Source organism: Myotis brandtii, unplaced genomic scaffold, assembly GCF_000412655.1.
Source record: "Myotis brandtii unplaced genomic scaffold, ASM41265v1 scaffold456, whole genome shotgun sequence".
Taxonomy (NCBI): Eukaryota; Metazoa; Chordata; class Mammalia; order Chiroptera; family Vespertilionidae; genus Myotis; species Myotis brandtii.
In genome coordinates this window covers 5,966,768-5,987,952 of record NW_005367431.1, presented here as the reverse complement: position 1 = coordinate 5,987,952, position 21,185 = coordinate 5,966,768, and the positions used below count along the sequence as shown (strand labels likewise).

General features: G+C 40.1%; 1 protein-coding gene across 3 annotated transcripts in view; it reads left to right on the top strand.

The window, feature by feature from the left end:
• KDM1A (lysine (K)-specific demethylase 1A) overlaps nucleotides 1–21,185 on the top strand; it is a 71,618-nt gene that overhangs the window by 48,362 nt on the left and 2,071 nt on the right. For 2 of the 3 annotated variants that reach the window (XM_014546924.1, XM_005875236.2), the window contains 10 exons: nucleotides 7,533–7,675; nucleotides 8,038–8,128; nucleotides 9,261–9,395; nucleotides 10,056–10,129; nucleotides 11,864–11,975; nucleotides 15,154–15,286; nucleotides 17,024–17,211; nucleotides 17,874–17,988; nucleotides 19,809–19,936; nucleotides 20,631–20,777. In XM_014546924.1, the coding sequence (XP_014402410.1) occupies nucleotides 7,533–7,675; nucleotides 8,038–8,128; nucleotides 9,261–9,395; nucleotides 10,056–10,129; nucleotides 11,864–11,975; nucleotides 15,154–15,286; nucleotides 17,024–17,211; nucleotides 17,874–17,988; nucleotides 19,809–19,936; nucleotides 20,631–20,777 (1,266 nt within the window). Of the gene's footprint in view, nucleotides 1–5,139; nucleotides 5,152–7,532; nucleotides 7,676–8,037; nucleotides 8,129–9,260; nucleotides 9,396–10,055; nucleotides 10,130–11,863; nucleotides 11,976–15,153; nucleotides 15,287–17,023; nucleotides 17,212–17,873; nucleotides 17,989–19,808; nucleotides 19,937–20,630; nucleotides 20,778–21,185 lie in introns of all 3 variants that reach the window. The other variant, XM_014546923.1, reaches the window with a different exon arrangement.

Sequence of the window (21,185 nt, the reverse complement as noted above, 5' to 3'; positions counted from 1 at the left end):
AACCTTTAAGCTTTATGGCATTCTTATTAGAGAAGGACAGACTTTCAGGGAATGCCTTAGTTCCCATCTCCACCATTCTGGCAGAATTAGCAAAATAGAATTAGATTAAAAGGATGAAGGAGAAGTTAGTGCAACAATTTAATAAACTTTTACTATTCTGCAAAGATATATAAAGGGATATAGAGTTGAATAAGACATTCCCTGCTATGTAAGATGCCACAGTGGAGTGGGACTTGAACACAAATAATTATTTCCCAACTTTTTATTATGGAAATTTTCAAACATATACAAAAGTAGAAAGAGTGCGATAATAGACTTCTATTTTTCCACTCCACAATCTTGTTTTATCTGTCCAGCCCCCTCTTTTGTCTGGAGTAAGCATATCACAGTTAGTCAAGTATTTATTGAACATTTGCCAAAATCTAGGCCCTGTCTTAAGCACTGAAGATGTTTTCTTTGCCTTCAAGGGGCCTAACTTCTAGTGACTCCAGATGTCTTATATGAACTTGAGAGCATCGGCAGTAATAGCTGTCATTAAAATCAAAGTGATTTCCCCCCTTAATCATATTACTCATGCCCATTCCAACAAGACGAAAAACAGGCAGATTTGCCAAGAGTTAGGTAGAAGAATAAGTTGCTACTGAAGAGCCAAGGAGAGAGTCTGTTGAGGTGGGAGGGGCAAGGGCGGGGAGAGATTAGAGGGAAGGAGCATTTGTGAAGGTGGCTTAGGACTTTAACATGGTTGTGGAGGGAAAGGCATTGAAGGCAGAACTAAATTTGTCTAAGAGAAGTTTCTGAAAGATGATAGGATTATGCTGGTGAGGGACTGATGTTATGTAAAGCCTACGTTTATGGGGAAGGCTGTGGCTTACTAGGCTGATTTGTTGGTTGGGACTTCACAAGGTTTAGAGTAGGGGAAGTAATATGAACAGAGCAGTGTTTTGGGTAGACAAGCAGTGGTTTAGAGAATTGAATTGAGGAAGCCAGGCCTCTAAAGTGGATTACATTAGGCCTCAAGAAGTAATGGGATCAAAACCAGAGATGCTCACTGATTATTGAGACTGCCTTTTTCCTTAGATTTTCCTGAATGTAGAGCACTTAGCTTCATGTAGTGTAACAGTAAAAGGAAAGTTTTATTTTGGTAGAGATATCCAGAGAATTATATGAGCTTTAATGTATCTTAAAAAATTTTTTCTAAATAGTATATCTCTCAAGTGTGGCCTATAATGCCCATCCATGAACGAACTGTTGGTTACTACTATGGGTTAAGGTAAATAGCTGACTCCAGAATATAAATAAACGACATTATTAACGACGCTGTTAGTTCAGATGATGACTTTTTTTTGGTAGCAAGACTTTCTCATTGAAGGAAGCAATGTGTTAATTTAGGTTCTGGCATAAACTCCTAGTGAGGGGACTCAAAATGATTGTTGCCCTGGCTGGCGTGATCACACACCAAAGGGTCTCAGGTTCGATGGCTGGTCAAGGGCACATATCTGGGTTGTGGGCTCACCAGGATCAGCCCTTTGAGTAGCACTGTAGTATACAACTGTTAAGCAGGTATGTGGTTTTCAGCATGCTATTTTTTCAAGTGAAATTTATAGTTGTCATTCAACTCTGATCTTTATAGGATTTTTCTAAGTTGGTATATTTCTATTTGGTGCAGTAGCCAAGTAGTAAGGGGGATTGATTAAGCATTCTCAAATTTGGGGAAAAGTTATTTGCAACGTTGAGTTCCACTAGCCTTAAGGTAGTTAGGTAAACCTAAGAAGGGATGTTAATGTTTCTGTATCTTACTGTTCCCAGTAGTCTGGCTCTGAGTATGAATGGACAACTGTTGACAAGAAGACTGATTTTTAGTTTATAGGACAAGTGCTAAGAGCTTATAGCTCCATTAATTTATGCTGATAATTACAGTTATGCTTCATGGCTTTAGAAATCTAAGGAGTCAGTAGGTGAGTTGCTTCGTTCTCCCATTTTTCAGGGGAAGAATCTAAAGCTCAAAATGTGTTTGCCTGAGGTCATTACCTAAGTCTGGGCACTAGACAGGGGTTCTAACACAAAATACTGTACCCTGTAAATAGAAGTGTCTTTTAGCAGCTGCCCTCAGATCGACTGATGATGGAATTATACTCTGAACTGCTATACTAGTATACTTTAATCAGCTTTAAGTGGATGTGGACAAGGTTGGGAAATAGGGTAATAATTCAGGAACGTTTGGAGAGTCACAAGTGAAGGGACTCAAAACATGATTGTTGCCCTGGCCAGTGTGATTACGCACCAAACGGTCTCAGGTTCGATTCCTGACATATATCTGGGTTGCAGGTTTGATCCCCGGCCTTTGTTGGGGTGTGTATGGAAGACAACTAATCAATGTGTCTCTCTCACATAGATGTTTCTCTCTCCCTCCCTTTCACTCTCTCTAAAAATCCATGGGGAAAAATATCCTCGGGTGAGGATTAACAAAAAAACAACCACCACACAAACATGGATTGTTGGGGGAGACGGGAAATGACTGAATGTTTTCTGCATCTCCTGTACACCAGCCGGTAACTCGGGAGCTTTAGATTCTAGTTTTGTTTTGGCTTCTTTTGAGTAATGAAAAGGTATCTTAATCAAATTCCTGCAGTGATGTAACATTCTGCATCACAATGGAACAGAGTTAGAGTTGTTGCCAAGTTGAGATCCAAAGACTCAGAAACTACTTGGAAAAACAGATGCACTGGTTTTCTTGAATGGCTCAACTGTTACAAGAAGAAAGAGAATACTAGAAAGATAATAAGTGTCGGTCTTTTACAAAAACCATTAACTGGATGTACTCAGTACCTACCATAAGGTAGCCAGTTTTCACTTGTGTTCATATAGAGTGGTGCTTAGATGATTATACTTTTGACACAGGCCTGTTGGCCTTTTCAGTTTTCATCTTTCTTTGTGGAAACATTTTTGGTGTCTTAGGTATTCTTTTTCTATCCTTTAAAATCATGACTGCCAATCCCTGCTTTTTATAAATGTAAAAATCTCCTGCCTTCCTTTAATGTTCCTAAAGTTGAAAAATAGGTATTTTCCCCTAAAATATAGTTATAATACTGACTTTGCTTTTCCAAACTATGTTAATTTATTCATTTAATAGGACTTTCCTGAGCGCCTCTACTGCATGCTATAATTGCTAGGGTAGCCCTTAGACACGTTGTGGATACCTTCTCCACATGGCCTAGTCACTGCTTTAGGGAAGTCCAATATTTGCATAATCTAAAAAAAATCCCTGTGAGTTTAAAGATAACAGCCTTCATTTATAGAATTACATTAAAGTTTTGGATTAAGGATATACTTGTCCTTATTCTCCCTTTAGGAATAATAGCTATATCTCGTTTTCCTTAGCTATTGGGGAACCTGAATTAGAGTCTGTTCAGATGTAAATTTCTTCTTCTAGGTTTTACCAAAAGAACCAATCTAAATCTTTGTCTTATTATAATTCTAGAAGTGCATGGAGGTGGAGATTGACTATGGCCTCAGTTGGCCAGATTTGGCCATTACAACTTTTTTCAGTATGTTACTCTTTTTAAGGATTTCTCTGGCTAAATCTCAGAACTTCCTGTACCCAGAACCAAGCTGCAGTCAATGCAGTCTCTGGCTAAATCTCAGAACTTCCTGTACCCAGAACCCAAGCTGCATGCAGTCAATGCAATCTGCTCTGCTGCTTCAGAACTTCTGCAGACTGGAATGAGATCATGTTTTTATAGACCTGAAGAGTTTGTGATGGTAGAATGCAACCAGAGGTTGAACTAAGCAGAGTGTCCTTTTTTTGAGATAACTTCTTGCAGGATCAGGGACATTGTCCAGAAAGTTGCTTGGCTCTCCCTAAATTTATTCTGCATGGGCTAGATGCATAGGCTGTCCCTCCCTCGGCCATATTCAGGAATGTTCCATATAATCTGCAGGACCAAAACAATCAGAATTGTACTTATTTAGAGCAATGAGACTGACCCAATGTTCCTAGTCTTGAAGAAACTGTTTATCTGGAGCTTTTCATAGGGAAATAAATGGCTTTGACAAGTCCTATCAAAATCTGTTTCAAATGATATCTTTTTTGTTTAATTCTTTACTAGAAAACTATATCAAAGGTTCTTTCAGAAAAAACTGCTTGCTTTTTAGTTTGGTTAACATGTTCTTGCTGTGTTGTAACATAGAAATCCAGCCACTAACTAACACAAAGCCTAACTCTTTGCAATCATTTGCTGAGTTCTTTCTCAAGGTGCAATTTAAGAACATAGAATAGAATGGTCAGGTAAAACCAAAATTATTGCATTTTGTGCTCCACAATAATTTATGAAACTAAGATAGTCCAACAATTCTCACCAAGGGGAGCAGGTATTTAGGGGGTGCTTAAAGGTCGTCATTTGCAAAAGTTCTTTTCATTGTCTGGCTATGTCAAGTAGTGCATATCTAAACTAGCTTAATTTTAGAAATAGATTCAAAATTTAAATATATCAACAACACTTTTTGATTTTCACCCAGTCAGTATTGATTAATGGACAAGTATTTTATTTACTATTTTTCAAATATTCCTTTAATTTCAAAGTGGAATTTTAAAGTTAATGGAAAAACATTCCAGTTTCAAAGCTATCCCTGGTCTCACTGGCAACACTCCCATAACTGTTCAGGCAGAAACGGGCTGGGGCCTGACTGCTGGCTGTTCCTTGGAGTCTCCTCAGTGGAGCCTCGAGGCAGACGGTGTACCGGAGATCAGACATGTCGTCCCGACGTCAGTCACACGTGGCCGTGACCTTTGGTTTGGTTTTTGTTTGTCTGTTGTTCTTGTTACTGTTCTGTGTTTCTTTTTCTCTTTTATTACATTTGCTTTATTCCTCACTGCTTTCTGATGCCATCTCCCTTTACCACCACCGTCCTCTCCACACTGGCTTTCTTTTGTCCATTTCAATGCCTTGACTTTCACATTTTGGTCTCTGTACAGTCTGTCCCTTATTTCTCTGGTGGTTGCAGCTTCTGAGCTAACAGAATGCTTTTGTCATGCTGTGTGTTTAAAGCCTTGATTTTACTGCTGTCGTAAAGATGAAACTTGACGTGGCTATTGGGCTGTTATTTACAGTTTATTTCTCTCTCTGCTGCACTGGTTAAAAGGACACTGTCAAGGTATTTTTTTTCATAATTTTTCAAATCATTTTCCTCACTGTTTACAATAACCCATTAAAAGCTTGAAACTTAAATCTTTCCCTTCCAAAGGTCCTCTCCATCATACATTCACACTGGTTTGTTGTTGTAGATTTGCGCCTGTGTGTCGGGCTGTTGCCATTTGAGTTTTTGTCATTGAAAGCGCATGTAAAAAGTCAGGTTTTTTTGTGGGGGGTGTGGGTGGACTAAAGGGGAAAGTGTAATGAATCAAGAGGGCTGCTTAGCAAAGAGGGAAGAAACAAAAGGTCAAATTTGGTCCCTTTAACCTTGACAGTGTCCCTTTAAGTATTTCTCTACCACACACCCTGGACCCCAATTACTGAGCCTGAGTGCTGCGCATTTTTCAGTATGAACTTCCCTGTGTGACTGTCAGCCTCGCTGCAAAGATTAAAGCTTGTCTGAAGCAAGCCATCCAGTCGACACTGGAAGAGCTTTAATCTGCACCATTTGCACACTTGTGTATCGCCACATTCTGCCCTGTTGCAGAGGCGTATGTGATCTGATCCCTCTTGCTGCTACAGCATCCCCTTACTAGACAATATAGAAGCCACACAGAAATATCACCCTTTTCTACTCTGGGAAAAGCAGCCTTACACATTGCATCTATAATCTGTTAAGATTTCATAGCTGTAGATATCAGTTGAAAATGTAATTGTTTTCTTTTTTAAAGGTGCACCAAATTTAGAGTTTCTAGAACCATATTTTGTAGCATCATTGCATGAATTACACTGAGCAAAATTTCAGCATTGCTTTGAGCTGCTCTGTATACTAGTATGACCATCACATTAGTGAGGAAAAATAACTAATGAGAAAGTAAATGAAATTCCTGACAAAATGGTCTCCTCCATTAGCTCTGATAACCATGTAATCAGAACAAGTAGGGCTGTCACCAAGAGCTCCTTTCTTTGGACCTGGAGTTGAATAGGAGGTCAGCTGTGTCTGAATCCTAGGTACCACCCTGCTATATAATGGCACCAAGTATCCAAAGCCCGATTCTCTGCCTTATTTCTCAGTATAAACCAGAAGATTCTCGGGGTTGACATTTCTTAGGCTAATGAGGACTCTCAAATTCATAGAGATTTCTTGATCTCTTCAGTGCGGTCTTTTGGAACTTGATGCTTAAAACATGCTTTTGATTGAATCACTTATGGTGTCTGTCATAGTTACAGTTTCCAAGGACAGTTGCAGTCCTTTTCCCTTTTTTCTTTTTTTGGTGCAGATTGTATTTCTTGCCACATTCTTTTTGCCACCCCCTGGCTCATAGGGAGTTATTTGGGTGACTTATCAGTGAAGGGGCAGAGGCCTGTACTTCAAAATCATCTGTTTAATTGGGAAGGGCAAACACTAAGGAGTTTCAAACAAGAGGTAGAGTCTTACTGTGATGATCTTGTCCACAATCAGTTATCTCTGGTTGTAAAAGATCACTTCTCCTCTGCCTTCGTGTTCCTTAGACCTTTAATATTTGTTTTCTTGTTACCAGTTTTAGGTTGGCTGTAAAGTGAAATTCATATTTTAAATCCCACTTCCCAGTTGATGCCCCGCTTATTATGGCAAGAGATGCTTGCATTAGATGTGCCTTTTCTCTCGCTGCTGTCATGAAATCAGCAATAGAATTGCAGATAGTCTACTTTGGGGCTGAATTAAGTAGTAGTCACAGAGGTATGTGTGTCCACTGACTGCTGGCAGGGCCTGGGAGCATGGTCTTGCAGCTTGATGATCTGCTCTGCAGTCTGTTCCCTTCCTCCACCACAGCGAGCCAGACCTGGTACCTTGGTCACTCATAATCTGAGCTTTGGACATTCAACTCGGAACTTAATTGGTGCCTTAAAACACTATCACTCTGCAAATTAATAGCTTATTAATTGCAATGAACTTCACTTCTCTCTTTCCTACTCCTACCTTAAATTCTTCTTTGAGGGGAAGCAGGTACCTCGGGCTTCTTATTTGTCCATCTTGCCCTTTTGCTGGAAGGTCCTCAGGTGTGTTGACACAGTTTTGTTCTCTGGGACTTTTCTAGCTATTGTTTGCATGTCAGCCCAGCTTATCTCAGTGCATGCTAGCTCCACATACTTCAGTTCGCATCAGCGTGAATCCTGGGGCTGTTAATAGAGATAGAGTCCCAGCTCGGGGGGCAAAATTGGGAGAATAGGAGAGTCTCAGTGCCAAGAACATCTCATATCTCATTTAATAGAATTGACCACTTCATAGAAAAGAAAGTTTAAATCATTGTCCTCAAAGGTTTCCCCTTTGAGAAACCTTTTAATTTGTACAGCATTTGTGTTTTCATGGGTGGTTATGTTTAGTATTATAAGGACCAACTCTGCTATACTTCGGATTTTCAGGTTCCTAAAGAGAAAGATGAAATGGTAGAACAAGAGTTTAACCGGTTGCTAGAAGCTACATCTTACCTTAGTCATCAGCTAGACTTCAATGTCCTCAATAATAAGCCCGTGTCCCTTGGCCAGGCATTGGAAGTTGTTATTCAGTAAGTACTTCAATACTGCTCATTGTCTAGTGATTTCCGTTTAGAGATTTGCTATTTTTGTTTTAAGTTTTCCATCAAGTCTTATTTGAGCTAATTGTTGCTTATTTTCATGTCAGATAGTTAACTCTAAAAGTAAAACCAATAATTACATGATACGTAAAACCCTTCTAAATTCTAAAATTCACTTTTATGGCACTAAACTGTATTTAACATAGCCTAGAAAATAACTTGTCCCCAGCCAACTTTCTTGTTTCAGAGTATTAGAAATATCAGTGGGCCTTGATGCTCTTAAATGTTTTTGATGGATACCAGTCTTACGTTGCAAAGCTGTGTGACCAGAGCATACGAATTGTCTCTCCTAGGTTACAAGAAAAGCATGTTAAAGATGAGCAGATTGAACATTGGAAGAAGATAGTGAAAACTCAGGAGGAATTGAAAGAGCTTCTTAATAAGGTGAAATTCTGTTTTATTTTTTTTTTCATAGCTGAAGGTGCATTAGTAGGAAAGAAAAAGCCTTCTAGAAATTTTAAAAGCACTGGGACTCACTGATTACTCTTAAGAAAAAATGACTAGCAAAAGGCACTGTTTTATCTATCACTCTAAAGTGCAGCTTTACTGGTAAATTGCTGTCAGGTCCCTTTGGCTGTTGTAAAGCTGACCCAGTGCCCCCTGCTGAATTCTAGATGGGAGGGAAATCAGCTGTCCCGAGGTCAGATTCCCACTGTTGACAACAGGTCAGCAACCAAGACCATATTCTTTGCCATAATTATTTCACTTGTGCCAAATAGTAGATCTATTGAGGGCTCTTTGCCACCACCCTCCAGACTAGGAAACTCTTTGTTTCTCCTCATCCTGCTAGCTGCAAACATAATACCGGCTTAGGGAGAAAACGTGAAGTGGGACAGCTCCTGTGGGAGTTGTCATGCAAAACCGGGGAGCATCTTGTGACTAGACTCTTGCCTCACTCTCACGGTGCCTCACTTCTTCATCCTGTCAAGTGAAGAGGTCTCTGGCACTCCTTACTCAGGACTGTGGTACGATGGAGTGAGATGAGTGGCCAGAGAACAACCAGCTGTGGGGTTCCTCATCTCAAGCTTTAACCATCCCCCGAGGCCTCTGAGGTACCCTCAGAAACCCGACCAGACCAATCCTGGGAATAGTTCCAGCAGTTGCTTTGCGTGATAACTTGACCTTTTATATATTTAAAAAACAAATCATGGCCATTGGTTTCCAAAAACAACAAGTTTAAGTTACATTATAGTACTTTGCTTTTCCTGGAAATTAAATTAATTTGCACATGTGTGTATATATAGTATTTTTTTTTAAATTAATGGGACACTCCTAGTTCTGCCATGTGTTCTGGAAGACAGAAGCAGTCTCACCTTACAGTGATGTGATATCTCTGTGTTGAGCCCTAATAGGGGTTTTTTCCTGTTCTAAAATATCATGATATAGAAGAGGCATTTAAGAATTCCAAGGACCTGTTTTGGTATAATAGCAGTTTAGGGGGAGGAACCAAAGCATGTGATTTGGAGATGAATGACATCACTATCTGGAATGGTAAATTTTTATTTTTCCCTCTTAGATGGTAAATTTGAAAGAGAAAATTAAAGAGCTCCATCAGCAATACAAAGAAGCATCTGAAGTCAAGCCACCCAGAGATATCACGGCTGAGTTCTTGGTGAAGAGCAAACACAGGGATCTGACTGCCCTGTGCAAGGTGTGGTATACGGACATACATGCCCAGTTGGTTTTATTTGGAATCCTTAAGAATAGTGTAGATCTGAGGAACTTGGGAAAGATCCACTAGCCAATCACAGGTACCTGTAGTGCAAAGAGGATTTGGTACGCAGGAGCATTGGGGACTTAATGGGTTAGTTTGGTTTAAGATCTACTTTTTCTGCAGAATTCCTACTTTGTTTTCACAATCTCATCCTTTAGTGTACTTACATCTCATTTTGGCCCTTTGGTATAGTTTATCCCTGACGGTTTAGAATAATGATAATGAACATGGACTCCAGAGTCATTTGGAGTCACATTATCTGGTTGAAATCCATAACTTAGTATCTTCTAGCCAGGAGACCTTGGGCTTCTTAATCCCCTCATCTGTTACATGGTATTAATACTAACTCACTTATTGGGGGATGTGGTAAGTGCACAGGAAGTGGTGGTTGCTGTACCTTCCCATCTCCAATCTGAATTTCAGGCTCACATTATAATTTGTCTCCAAAAATAACGAGCCCTGACCCAGCCTTAAGCTGAGACACTTGTGGATATGACCTGGACCAGGGATGTGGTTCAGGCCTTACATTTTGTGGTATAAATAACTAGGTTGGTCTCTGACACATTTAGATCAACTGGTTCTCTTAAATTCTATCAGGAATATGATGAGTTAGCTGAAACACAAGGAAAACTAGAAGAAAAACTTCAAGAATTGGAAGCCAATCCCCCAAGGTATGGAAAAAAAACACTGACGTTCAGAAGGCTAGGGTTTACTGTTCTTTCTGTTAGATTTAGAGGGAAAATTATAAAGCACCATGGTTTTATTTATGTTAAGTGAATGGATTGTAAATTGTTTAATAAATGTAAGCTATCTGTGCATGTGGACTACTGTTTACCCTTAAACACAGGTTTGAACTGCTCGGGTCCACTTACATGTGGACATTTTTCAGTATATAATTCATTGGAAAATTTTTTTGGAGATTTACAACAATTTGGAAAAAATGTGCAGACAACTGCATAGCCTAGAAATCTAGAAAAAGTTAGATATGTCATGACTGCATAAAATTTATGCACGTATTTTCCTTTCTCTGGCTTACTTTATTATAAGGACACAGCATATAATACATATAACATACAAATATGTGTTAATTGATTATCTTATCAGTGAAGCTTCCTGTCAACAGTAGGCTATTGGTAGTTAAGTTTTGGGAAAATCAAAAGCTATCCCCAGAAATTTGGGGGTGGGGATCAGTGCCCTTAACCCAGAGTTGTTCAGTGGTCAGCTATGCTTCTCTGGTTCCTAAATCCCCTAGTCTTAACGGTGTTTTTTTTGTGTGTGTGTGTGTGTGTGTTTTAAATATATCTTTATTGATTTCAGAGAGGAAGGAAGAGGGGGAGAGAGAGAGAGAAACATCAGTGATGAGAGAGAATGATTGATTGGCTGCCTCCTGCAAGCCCCGCACCGGGGATCGAGCCCACAACCCAGGCATGTGCCCTTGATTGGAATCGAACCTGGGACCCTTCAGTTCACAGGCGGATGCTCTATCCACTGAGCCAAACCGGCCACGGCCCCTAGTCTTGTGTTTTAATGTGTAAGAATGACCTAGATACTTAAATATATTGTTTTTGAAGATAGCCTTAATAAAATCTGATATATGTATTTGAATGAAAGTGTAGTAAATGAAAATTGTCTTCCTGGAGTGGCATAGAAGGTGGTGTTGCTTCAAATTCCCATAATTCTGGGGAGTAGGAAAGTATTACACTTTATTTCCATTGGCTTTTGACAGTGAATACTTGCATGCTGATACTGTGCTCCATATTGCACCTGGTCTCCACATGAATCTGTTCTGTTATGCAGCCAGGGGTGCTACCCATTCTTGCCAAAAAGTCCATGCTTTAAAATACAAAACAAATTCTTACAACGAATATGCTTTTATAATGCAACCATATAAAGAAGACTTTTTCTTTTCTTTTTTCTTTTTTTTCCAGGCAAATGAGGCCTAATTGTAATTTGCTTTATGTAGTGGGGTTGGCACTGCTCCAGGTACCAGGAATAAAGGGGTTAATAAGACAGCTCAGGTCCTACTTTCTGACTTAGAATTTTTTCACATAAAGTACAGTCCCAGGTTTAGATTGTCACACAGTTACTGAGATCATCCCCATCCACCTACTGAGCATAATAGTAAAGTCCTTTAATAACCTTGTACTCCTGCCCTGACCGGTTTGGCTCAGTGGATAGATCATCGGCCTGCAGACTGAAGGGTCCTGGGTTCAATTCCAGTCAAGGGCATGTACCTTGGTTGCGGGCATATCCCCAGTGGGGGGTGTGCAGGAGGCAGCTGATTGATGTTCCTCTCTCATCGATGTTTCTAACTCTCTATCCCTCTCCCTTCCTTGCTGTAAAAAATCAATAAAATATGTATTTTTTAAAAAATAACCTTGTACTCCTTTGTTCTCATTTTGCAGTGATGTATACCTCTCGTCAAGAGACAGACAGATACTTGATTGGCATTTTGCAAATCTTGAATTTGCTAATGCCACACCTCTTTCTACACTCTCCCTTAAGCATTGGGATCAGGTAAAATTCCTTTATCGTTTATTTTTTGCACATGTCTTGCAGAGGGTTCTTAAAAGAAACTTTTCATTTGTTTGTTTTTATACAGCTTTATTAGGAAAGATAATTTACATACAAAACTCACTATTTTAAGTGAGCAGTTTGGTTTTGCCAAACGTACATAGTCAAGAATAGAACATTTCACCATCCTTAAAAGTTCTCTCTTGCCCCTTTGCAGTTACTCCCCAGCCCTCCTGCTCTTGGCCCTATGCAACCACCTATTTGCTTAGTCACTATAAGTTTGCTTTTTCTATAATTACCTGTAAATTGAACTATACAGTATAATGTCATGCACTATGTAGCCTTTTGTGTGTGAATTCTTTTACTTAGCTAAGTTTTTGTGTATATCAGTGGTTTGTTCCTTGTTATTGTTTGGTGGTATTCCATTGTATGGATATACCACAGATTGTCCTTTCATTGGTACATTGATGGACATGTGGATGGTTTCCATGTTGGCTATAAATGATTGAAGCTGGTAGGAACATTCATGTGTTTCTCCTGGATTAATAAGAGTGAAATTGCTGAAACTTAATGGAAAGTAGGTTTTTAAAGCTTTATAAGAAACTTCTAAACTGTTTTCCAAATTGCATTCACACCAGCAATGTATGGAAGTTCCAGTTGCTCCATATCATCCCCAACACTTGGTCCTGTCGGTTAAAAATTTTTAGCCATTCTAATGTTTGTTGTTTTAATTTTTATTTCCCTGATGATTGGTGATCTGAAGCATCTTTTCATATACTTATGGGCCATTCGTATGTCAATTCTTTTATGAAAAGTTTATTCAGATCTTCTTTTCATTTAAAAAATCTGATTGTCTTCTTGTTAAATTGTGAGAGTTCATCATTTTCTTTAAATTCTGGATACAATTTGTCAGATTTATGTTTTGGAAGTATTTTCTACAAATCTGCAGCAAGCTTGCCTTCTTATTTTATAAATGGTATCTTTAAAAGAGCAAAAGTTTTAAATTTTATGAGTGTCCTATTTTATTAACTTTCAGACTGTGTGTGTTTTGTAAATCCTGAACATTTTTTGTCTAAACGAAGATCGCAAAAATTTTCTCCATAAAGTTTCATGTTAGGTCTATGATCCATTTTGAGTTCATTTTTGTGCATAGTGAGAGGTGAGGTTACAGCTCATATTTTTCCATATGGTTATCTAATTAATTATTCTAGCACTGTCTTTTTTCTTCATTTGTCTTGGCACCTTTGTTGAAATCAGTTGACCATGTGTGAGTCTGTTCGTTTATCTGTCTATCCATATCACACCGTCTTGAGTATGGTTGCTCTATGTCTTGAAATCAGGTTATGTAAGTTCTCCAGCTTTGTTCTTTTTTAAAATTGTTTTTGGCCATTTTGGGTCTGTATTTCCATAAACATTTTAGAATCAGTTTATCAATTTCTATTAAAAAATTCTGGCAGTTTGGGATTGCATTGAATCTATAGATCTAATTTAGAGTGATCATCATCTTCCTATTGACTTCTAATCCTTGAGCATGATATAATATTTTGTCATGTTATTCTTAAGTATTATAATGGTGATTTACTCTTGAATTGGTGAGAAGTCACAGGGCTTCTTAGATGCTGAATGGACCAATCTCTAAGTCTGAGACTTTGGCCCGACTTAAGACTGTGTAGAAGTAAATATTACACTTTTATTACATATTTTCATTATACATTTTCCTAGAAAGATTATTTTGACTTCTTAATCTTTAGATTATATCTTGGTATTCTTTAGTACTTGAATTACAGTGAGGATTGAACTTGCTAATGGTAAAAATCTTGCAAAATTCCCAGTTTCTTTGTGGTTTTTCATGTAAAGACTAAATTAGACCTTCCTAATAACTCATTTATCATTTGGAGTTTCAGTATGTATCTATTTGTAATTGTATTAAGTTTTTAAATGTGGGTGATTTGAACTGATCCATAGAGGAGATGAGTCAGTCATTTAGTAGTTTTGCTGCCAACCCAGTATTTTTATCTAATTCCTAAGAATTGTGGTATGTTTTCCCCGGGAATCTCATGAAATCAGAAATACTGACTAGCCTTTGAAAGTTTCTCTACATAGAAAATTTTTTAGTAAATTCAGAGAAATGAGATAATTTGGGTAATTCTTCCAGGCCAAATCTTGACTTCTTTACTATATAAATTATCTTGGGCCAATCTTTACAATCCTAGATTGCCTTCATCTGACTTTAGTTTAGGAACTCTTCCTTAACTTTAAAACATGTAAGTTTAAGGAATAAAAATGGATTTTGCTCTTGGGTAAAAGAAAACGTAATTAGGATGGTGAAATCTGATATCCTACCAAGTCTGTAATACATTAAAAAACCAAACAAAAAAGATACCTAATTGTCTGAATTTACTGAATCAGCTTTCTTCCCTCTCCCACCCCCATGAATAGTCTAGACTTGATGATAAAACCTCTATCTAGCCCAGCCGTTGTGGCTCAGTGTTTGAGTATAGACCCATGCACCAATGGTTCAAATCCCAGTCAGGGCACATGCCTGGATTAGGGGGTTGACCCCTAGTAGGGGGTGTGCAGGAGGCAGCCAATCAGTGGTTCTCTCTCATTGATGTTTCTATCTCTCTCTCTCTTCCTCTCTCTCAAATCAATAAAAACATTAAAAACAAACAAACAAACAAAACACCTCTATCTAGGGAAAAAGAAACTGCCCTACTTTCACTGCCCAAAGGTAGCCATTATGGACATTTGGGCATTTTTTTCTTTTCCCTTCAGTTTTCTGGGGCAGCTGTAGTTGAATATGGAGTAATTGGTTTTTTAAAAACAAAGAAACAGATTTTTATCGATTTCAGAGATGAAGGGAGAGGGAGAGAAAGAAACATCAGTGATGAGAGAGAACCATCAATTGGTCACCCCCTGCAAGCCGTCTCACTAGGGACTGAGCCCGCAACCCGGGCAGTACATGCCCTGACCGGGAATCGAGCCATGACTTCCTGGTTCATAGGTCAACATTCATCCATTAAGCCACACTGGCTGGGCTGGAGTGATTGTTTTTAATTTCTGTGTTATATTGACAGTTTCCACAAGTTGGTGTTTTTAGCCTTATTTTACAGAACTCATTATAAATAGCATAAATTAGATTTTAAAAGTGTGAAAATATGTCCTTTTCTCTCCTCTTTAGGATGATGACTTTGAGTTTACTGGCAGCCACCTAACAGTGAGGAATGGCTACTCATGTGTGCCTGTGGCGTTAGCAGAAGGCCTAGATATTAAATTGAATACAGCAGTTCGGCAGGTTCGCTACACAGCTTCAGGTATGTTGTTGCTTTACTGGTGAGAGAGTACACGATACTGATCTTTTGAGTTTGAACTATAGGAAAAGTATTAGGTCATTTCCTGATAGAATGTCTTATAAACTATGTCTCCTAAATTTTAAAATTTGCATTTACAAAAGGATTGAGCCCATAGAGCCTTTGGAGATTATAACCCCATCATTGTATAAACCAGAAAATTGAGGCAAGTTTTAGTTTACAAATTGTGCATGAATTAGTTGATATTATAATAACAGCCAGTAAGTTTGGCTTTAATTTTGCTAAGTATATTCTTAAAGCCAGAACTTGGGCCCCTAGTCTCCAGTGGAACCCACCCTGTATTTCACCATCTTGCAACAGGGTCTTTGGATCCATTCTGGCTTTTCCTACTTTGGTGGGCTAATGGCTCAGGCTGCTTTCTGGTTCTGGGAGCAGTCCTGCTAATAAGTTGACTTCTGATTGCCCTGATTACTGTGACAGTAGGCTCAATGCTCATTATTGCTAGTTTCAGGTACGTTTAATATGGAGTGCAGAGAATCCGTTGTCCACCCACCTTTGGAATTAGTAATCTTGATCTCCTTATGGTAACTAGTCACTCCCCTCCCTGAGTGACTAGCCACAAATGGAAATGTGGCCACTAATCTTGCCCTCCATGGCCCCTTTTTCTAGAGTTTTTAAGACCACCACAAATATTTTTTTTATAATTGCTGAAACCATTTTCCATTTAAATTTCCCCTTCAGAGGCAGCTTCTAGCTGATGATGTTGAAAAGATATACCACTTCATTTGCGCTGCAGATGAAGAATAGTTGAGAATAGCTTTTCTGTCATTTTCTCTAGTTCTGTGACCACAGAAAATGGGCATGGCCCTGGCTGGGTGGCTCAGTGGGTTGGAGCATCAAGGTTGTGGGTCCGATTCCCAGTCAGGGCACATACCTAGGTTGTGGTGGGTTCAGTCCCTGGTTAGGATGCTTACAGGAGGCAACCGGTTGATGTTTCTCTTCTGCTCCCTTCTCCTCTCTTCCTCCCCACTTCCTTCCTCTTTCTTTAAAACAAAAGTCCTCAGGTGAGGATTTAAAAAAAAGAAAGAAAATGGACATGTAATGAGATCTCATACTTATTTGAACTATTTATGTATAGTTTTGAAGCATTCAATGAAGAAAAACATCAAGCTCACACGAGAATAAATAAGATTAACCTACTTTCAGTGCCTTTTCTGTGGCCAACTTTGAGCTCATTCATGTTCTGGCAAGCTAAGCATCATAGTGCATTCTCGAATAGTGAGCTCCACGGTTCTGAGCTGCATCCCTTGGGTCTGTACCGCAAGCTTCTGCTATCATTCTTCTCTTTGTCCCTATGCACGAGCACCTACCCACGGTGAGGAGTTATTGGTTCTCTTGGGACAGACATTTTACTCTGAATTTTGGTCTAAATTTACTTAACTTTATTAAGTTATCAGGTCCTTTTATTAGTCCAGAAGATCTCTGTATCAGGCAGGTAAGATAGTACAATGGTGAAGATCAGAGGACTCTGAGCATTAGGATTTGAATCCTGGCACTTATTACCTGTGTTATTTCACTTCTGCTTCAGTTGCCTTCTATAAATAGTGGATAGAACCGACTCCATAGACTTGTGTGAAGAATTAACTGGGATGGCATATAGAGCCTGCTGTACACTAAATGTTCATACCCTCATCAATACCACCCTCCTCACCAGCAGTCTTTTCCCTCAAACCCCGATAGGATGTGAAGTGATAGCTGTGAATACCCGCTCCACCAGCCAGACCTTTATTTATAAATGTGATGCGGTTCTCTGTACCCTCCCTTTGGGTGTGTTGAAGCAGCAGCCACCAGCTGTCCAGTTTGTGCCGCCTCTTCCCGAGTGGAAAACATCTGCAGTTCAAAGGATGGGATTTGGCAACCTTAACAAGGTAACCTGCCCTCCACACCTCTCTCGTGCCCACTGTACAAGTACCAGTCTAGCTGCCCTCCACTGGGACAGGAGAGGGGTTTGCATTTGTATACATCTTGCTGTGCTTTCAATTCTGATATAGGGTGAGTCCTGTCCATTCATTCACTTTATTGCCTAATTATGCATAAAGTATCCTTGAGAACTTAGTCTTCTGAGGTCACTTCACAAACCCAAGCCTATATATAAAAGGAGAGTCCTAAATGTCATCCTAAGTAATAAATCTGTAATAAGGATTTCTAGGCTTATAGTAAGAGTATATTAGCCTGGCCGGCGTGGCTCAGTGGTTGAGCATCGACCTATGAACCAGGAGGTCACAGCTCGATTCCTGATCAGGGCACATGGTTAGGTTGCAGGTTCAATCCCCAGTGTGGAGCGTGCAGAATGCAGCCCATTGATGAGTGTCTCATCATTGATGGTTTTTTTTTCTCTCTTTCCCCCTCTCCCTTCCTCTATGAAATTAGTAAAAATATTTTTTAAATTATTTAAGAAAAAAAAAAGAGTAGATTAGAAGAAATTTAAATAATGTCTTAAGAAGAAGTACTTTCTTTTGAGGCATAGCTGTGCTTAAAGCCATATTCTCAGAGCCCCGCTGCCAGCTAATATGTTTCTTTTTTGTGAAAGGTGGTGTTGTGTTTTGACCGGGTGTTCTGGGATCCAAGTGTCAATTTGTTCGGGCATGTCGGCAGCACGACTGCTAGCAGGGGTGAGCTCTTCCTCTTCTGGAACCTCTACAAAGGTAACTGCTTTCTAGTTTTGATCTTTCTCATATCCTTAAAGGAATACAGAATTAGGAATATTCTAGTTTTTCTCAAATATATATATACACACATATGTCTTGATTTTTCATTAACCCTATAAGCAATTCCTGAAATCCCTTATAGATGCTAGGGATATGGAAAAAAACAAAACCCTGCCTTCAAGGAGCCCACAACTAACTTGTGGGAGATAGAATGAGGAGGTAAGCAGCCTCAGAACAGGGCGGTAAGGAGACGGCAGGGTGAAAGCCCAGAGACTGCAAAAGAAAGCAGAAAAGGAAGGGGCCGCCCTGCCAGCAAGGGTGAGCCCTGGGAGGCTTCCTGGAAGGGAAATTTGTATTCCTCATGCTCACACTTTCATGTCTGACTTACCCCTGAATCTCTAATCACTTCCCTTTTTGAAACTCCTACCTCCCGCTGTACTTTCTTCTGTACATACTTGGACTGCTCCTATTCCTATACAGAGCTTTAAAAAGAAAGTATATCTAGACTCTACCTCATTCCAGGAAAAGAATGTAAGACATACACTGTGCAGCAGTATCAGTAGGCATGGCCTCGACAGTGTAGATACATCAGTTAACAGTTTGAGTCCCACCCCAGTTCTTTCCGTCACTCCTCACTGCCTGCTTCTAAAACACCTCCAGGTGGCCAGGGCCACTAATCCCGAGGAGGCACTTTGTTCCCTGAGCACATTGCTTTCTGACAGCAGCTGAGTGCTCTTTCCCTCCCCCATCCAGACTGTCGAGTCCTCTCAGTGCTCGCTTCACCATCTCTCTCAGACCCATTTGCTTTTCTTCTTTTCTACTGCCCACTCCCCAGTCCAAGCCACTCTCTCCTCTTACCTTTTCCTGGTCTGGAACCTCTTTAAAGGTAACTGCTTTCTAGTTTTGCCAGTAGCCACTAACTGCTATCCCTGCTTCTATCTTTTGAGGGCTTTCCATTATCTTGGCCATTACTAAGAAGGCCCGCATAACCTAGCCCTTCTCTACTTCAGCTTCCTCATTGTTCATTCCTCCCAACCCATCCTCACCCCTCCCCACTCTCTGGGCTCCAGGAACCCTTGCTGCTCTTCTGGAATCCTGGATTGCACCTTGCTGTTTTCCACTTCAGGGCCTCTGCCCCGAAATACTGTTCCTGGGTGCTTTCATTTTTCTTCTTCTCTTCCTTCCCAACATGGCTTACTCTGCCCAGCCTTTAGGTCTTCACCTAAATGTCACTATTTCAAAGAGGACTCCCAAGATACACATACCTCCACTGCTTCAGATCTCAATCCTCTGTGTCCTGTTTTTCTTCAGTAGCTTCTATCACAGTTCATAATTATATATCTGTGATATCTGTCTGTCTGTGGAGTAGTCAATTATTGTTTTTATATCCCCAGCATCGACTACTGTGTTTATCCCTTAAGTCTGCTGCATAGTCACCAAATAGATGAGTAAAGGTGGTGATGGGCTTGGAGGGACCTGGGATAGCTGAAAGGGTGACCCTTGCAGAGCTGTCCCCAGTGGTCAGGGCTAAGAATTCTTGGTCTCAACACAGGGATACTTGTTTTCTTTTGTTAACAAGGTCTGAAATGATATCTGCAGTTATAAACAGTGAAGTACACGAGTCACCACTGTAGTTTGCCAGCTCCCTTCTGGGGGTAGATTTCAAGTTACCTTTTCAGAAACAACTTGTCTCTAGCTGAGTGGTGCATGTCTATTGGTTGTCAGATTTCAGAGCACCAAGAATAATGGGCCCATTAAGGAGGTTCTTGAGAAAAGTTTGTAGGAAAACCCTGGAATTGTCCTTTCTGTTTCCCTAGCTCCAATACTATTGGCACTAGTGGCAGGAGAAGCTGCTGGCATCATGGAAAACATAAGTGATGATGTGATCGTTGGCCGATGCCTGGCCATTCTCAAAGGGATTTTTGGTAGCAGTGCAGTGCCCCAGGTAAGTGAGTGGGGATAAGCGGGGACCTGGGGTTTGGACAAAAGACACGTTTGACATATTCTCTTAAGTTGCAGCACAGGTGCTTGCTTGGTCAGGACAGTTTCAGCCAGAATTGAGAAGTGTGTATGGATTTACATGAATGCTAATGTTTGGAGTTCATGCCTAAGTGTGGGATTCAGAAAGTTATTTGCTGCATTTCTTACCACCACTGGATTTACATGAATGCTAATGTTTGGAGTTCATGCCCAAGTGTGGGATTCAGAGTTATTTGCTGCATTTCTTACCACCACCACCACCACCACACCCCACCTTTCAAAGTGGCCAAACTCCCTCAGGGAAGTCTTAAGAGAATCTTTTGGTACTTTTTTCTATTCTTTAGGCCCATTGAAACACTTATAGACCCTTATGATTCCTTTGAAAGGAGGTATGTCAATACTTCATGTGAATTTGGGGGAGAGAATTTAATTTAGATCAAGTCCTTGGTAGAGCTCTGGATTCATAGACATAGGCTTCGTTGCAGTCTGAAGGCGTTCTGTTATATATTTTAAAGCATCAGCATTTACCACTTGGCTCTCATGTCTGTTTCCTCTTCAGCTCTCAGAACTTGTATCTCCGCTCACCACCATTTTCCACCTTTCAGATATTACTGTCCTTAGTGTCCAGTAGTAACTTCTGCCAATGGTATTTTCTTTAGCCCAAGGAAACGGTGGTGTCTCGCTGGCGTGCTGATCCCTGGGCCCGGGGCTCCTATTCCTATGTGGCTGCAGGATCATCTGGGAATGACTATGATTTAATGGCTCAGCCAATCACTCCTGGCCCCTCAATTCCAGGTGCCCCACAGGTGAGAAACTAACAAACTGTACCTGGGCTTATTTGGGAAGAGGCCAGTATCCCAGGTTCTCAGGGTAAAAATGCCACTGATTGTTACAGATTTAGTCAGTCTTGGACCCTTTCACATAACCCAGCAGAGGAAAAGGGAGGAGCAGTTATCTTTTGCATCAGGTTTCTCACATTTTGGCTTTGTTAAATCTAAACAGTCTGTATTCAGATTTTTGTCCCTATAAAACAAAATAAAAAATGTTTTTAATTGCACCCCATTTTGTAATGGTTCATAGGATTGTTGCAGGCTCCCAGTCACTAGGGATCTCCCGGGGATGCCCCTGAGAAATAACTTTGGGCCCTTACCTAGACGACGCCTGACCCTGCTCCAAAGAGTAGTGAGTGTTCTCAGGACCTGCGCTAAGGAAGA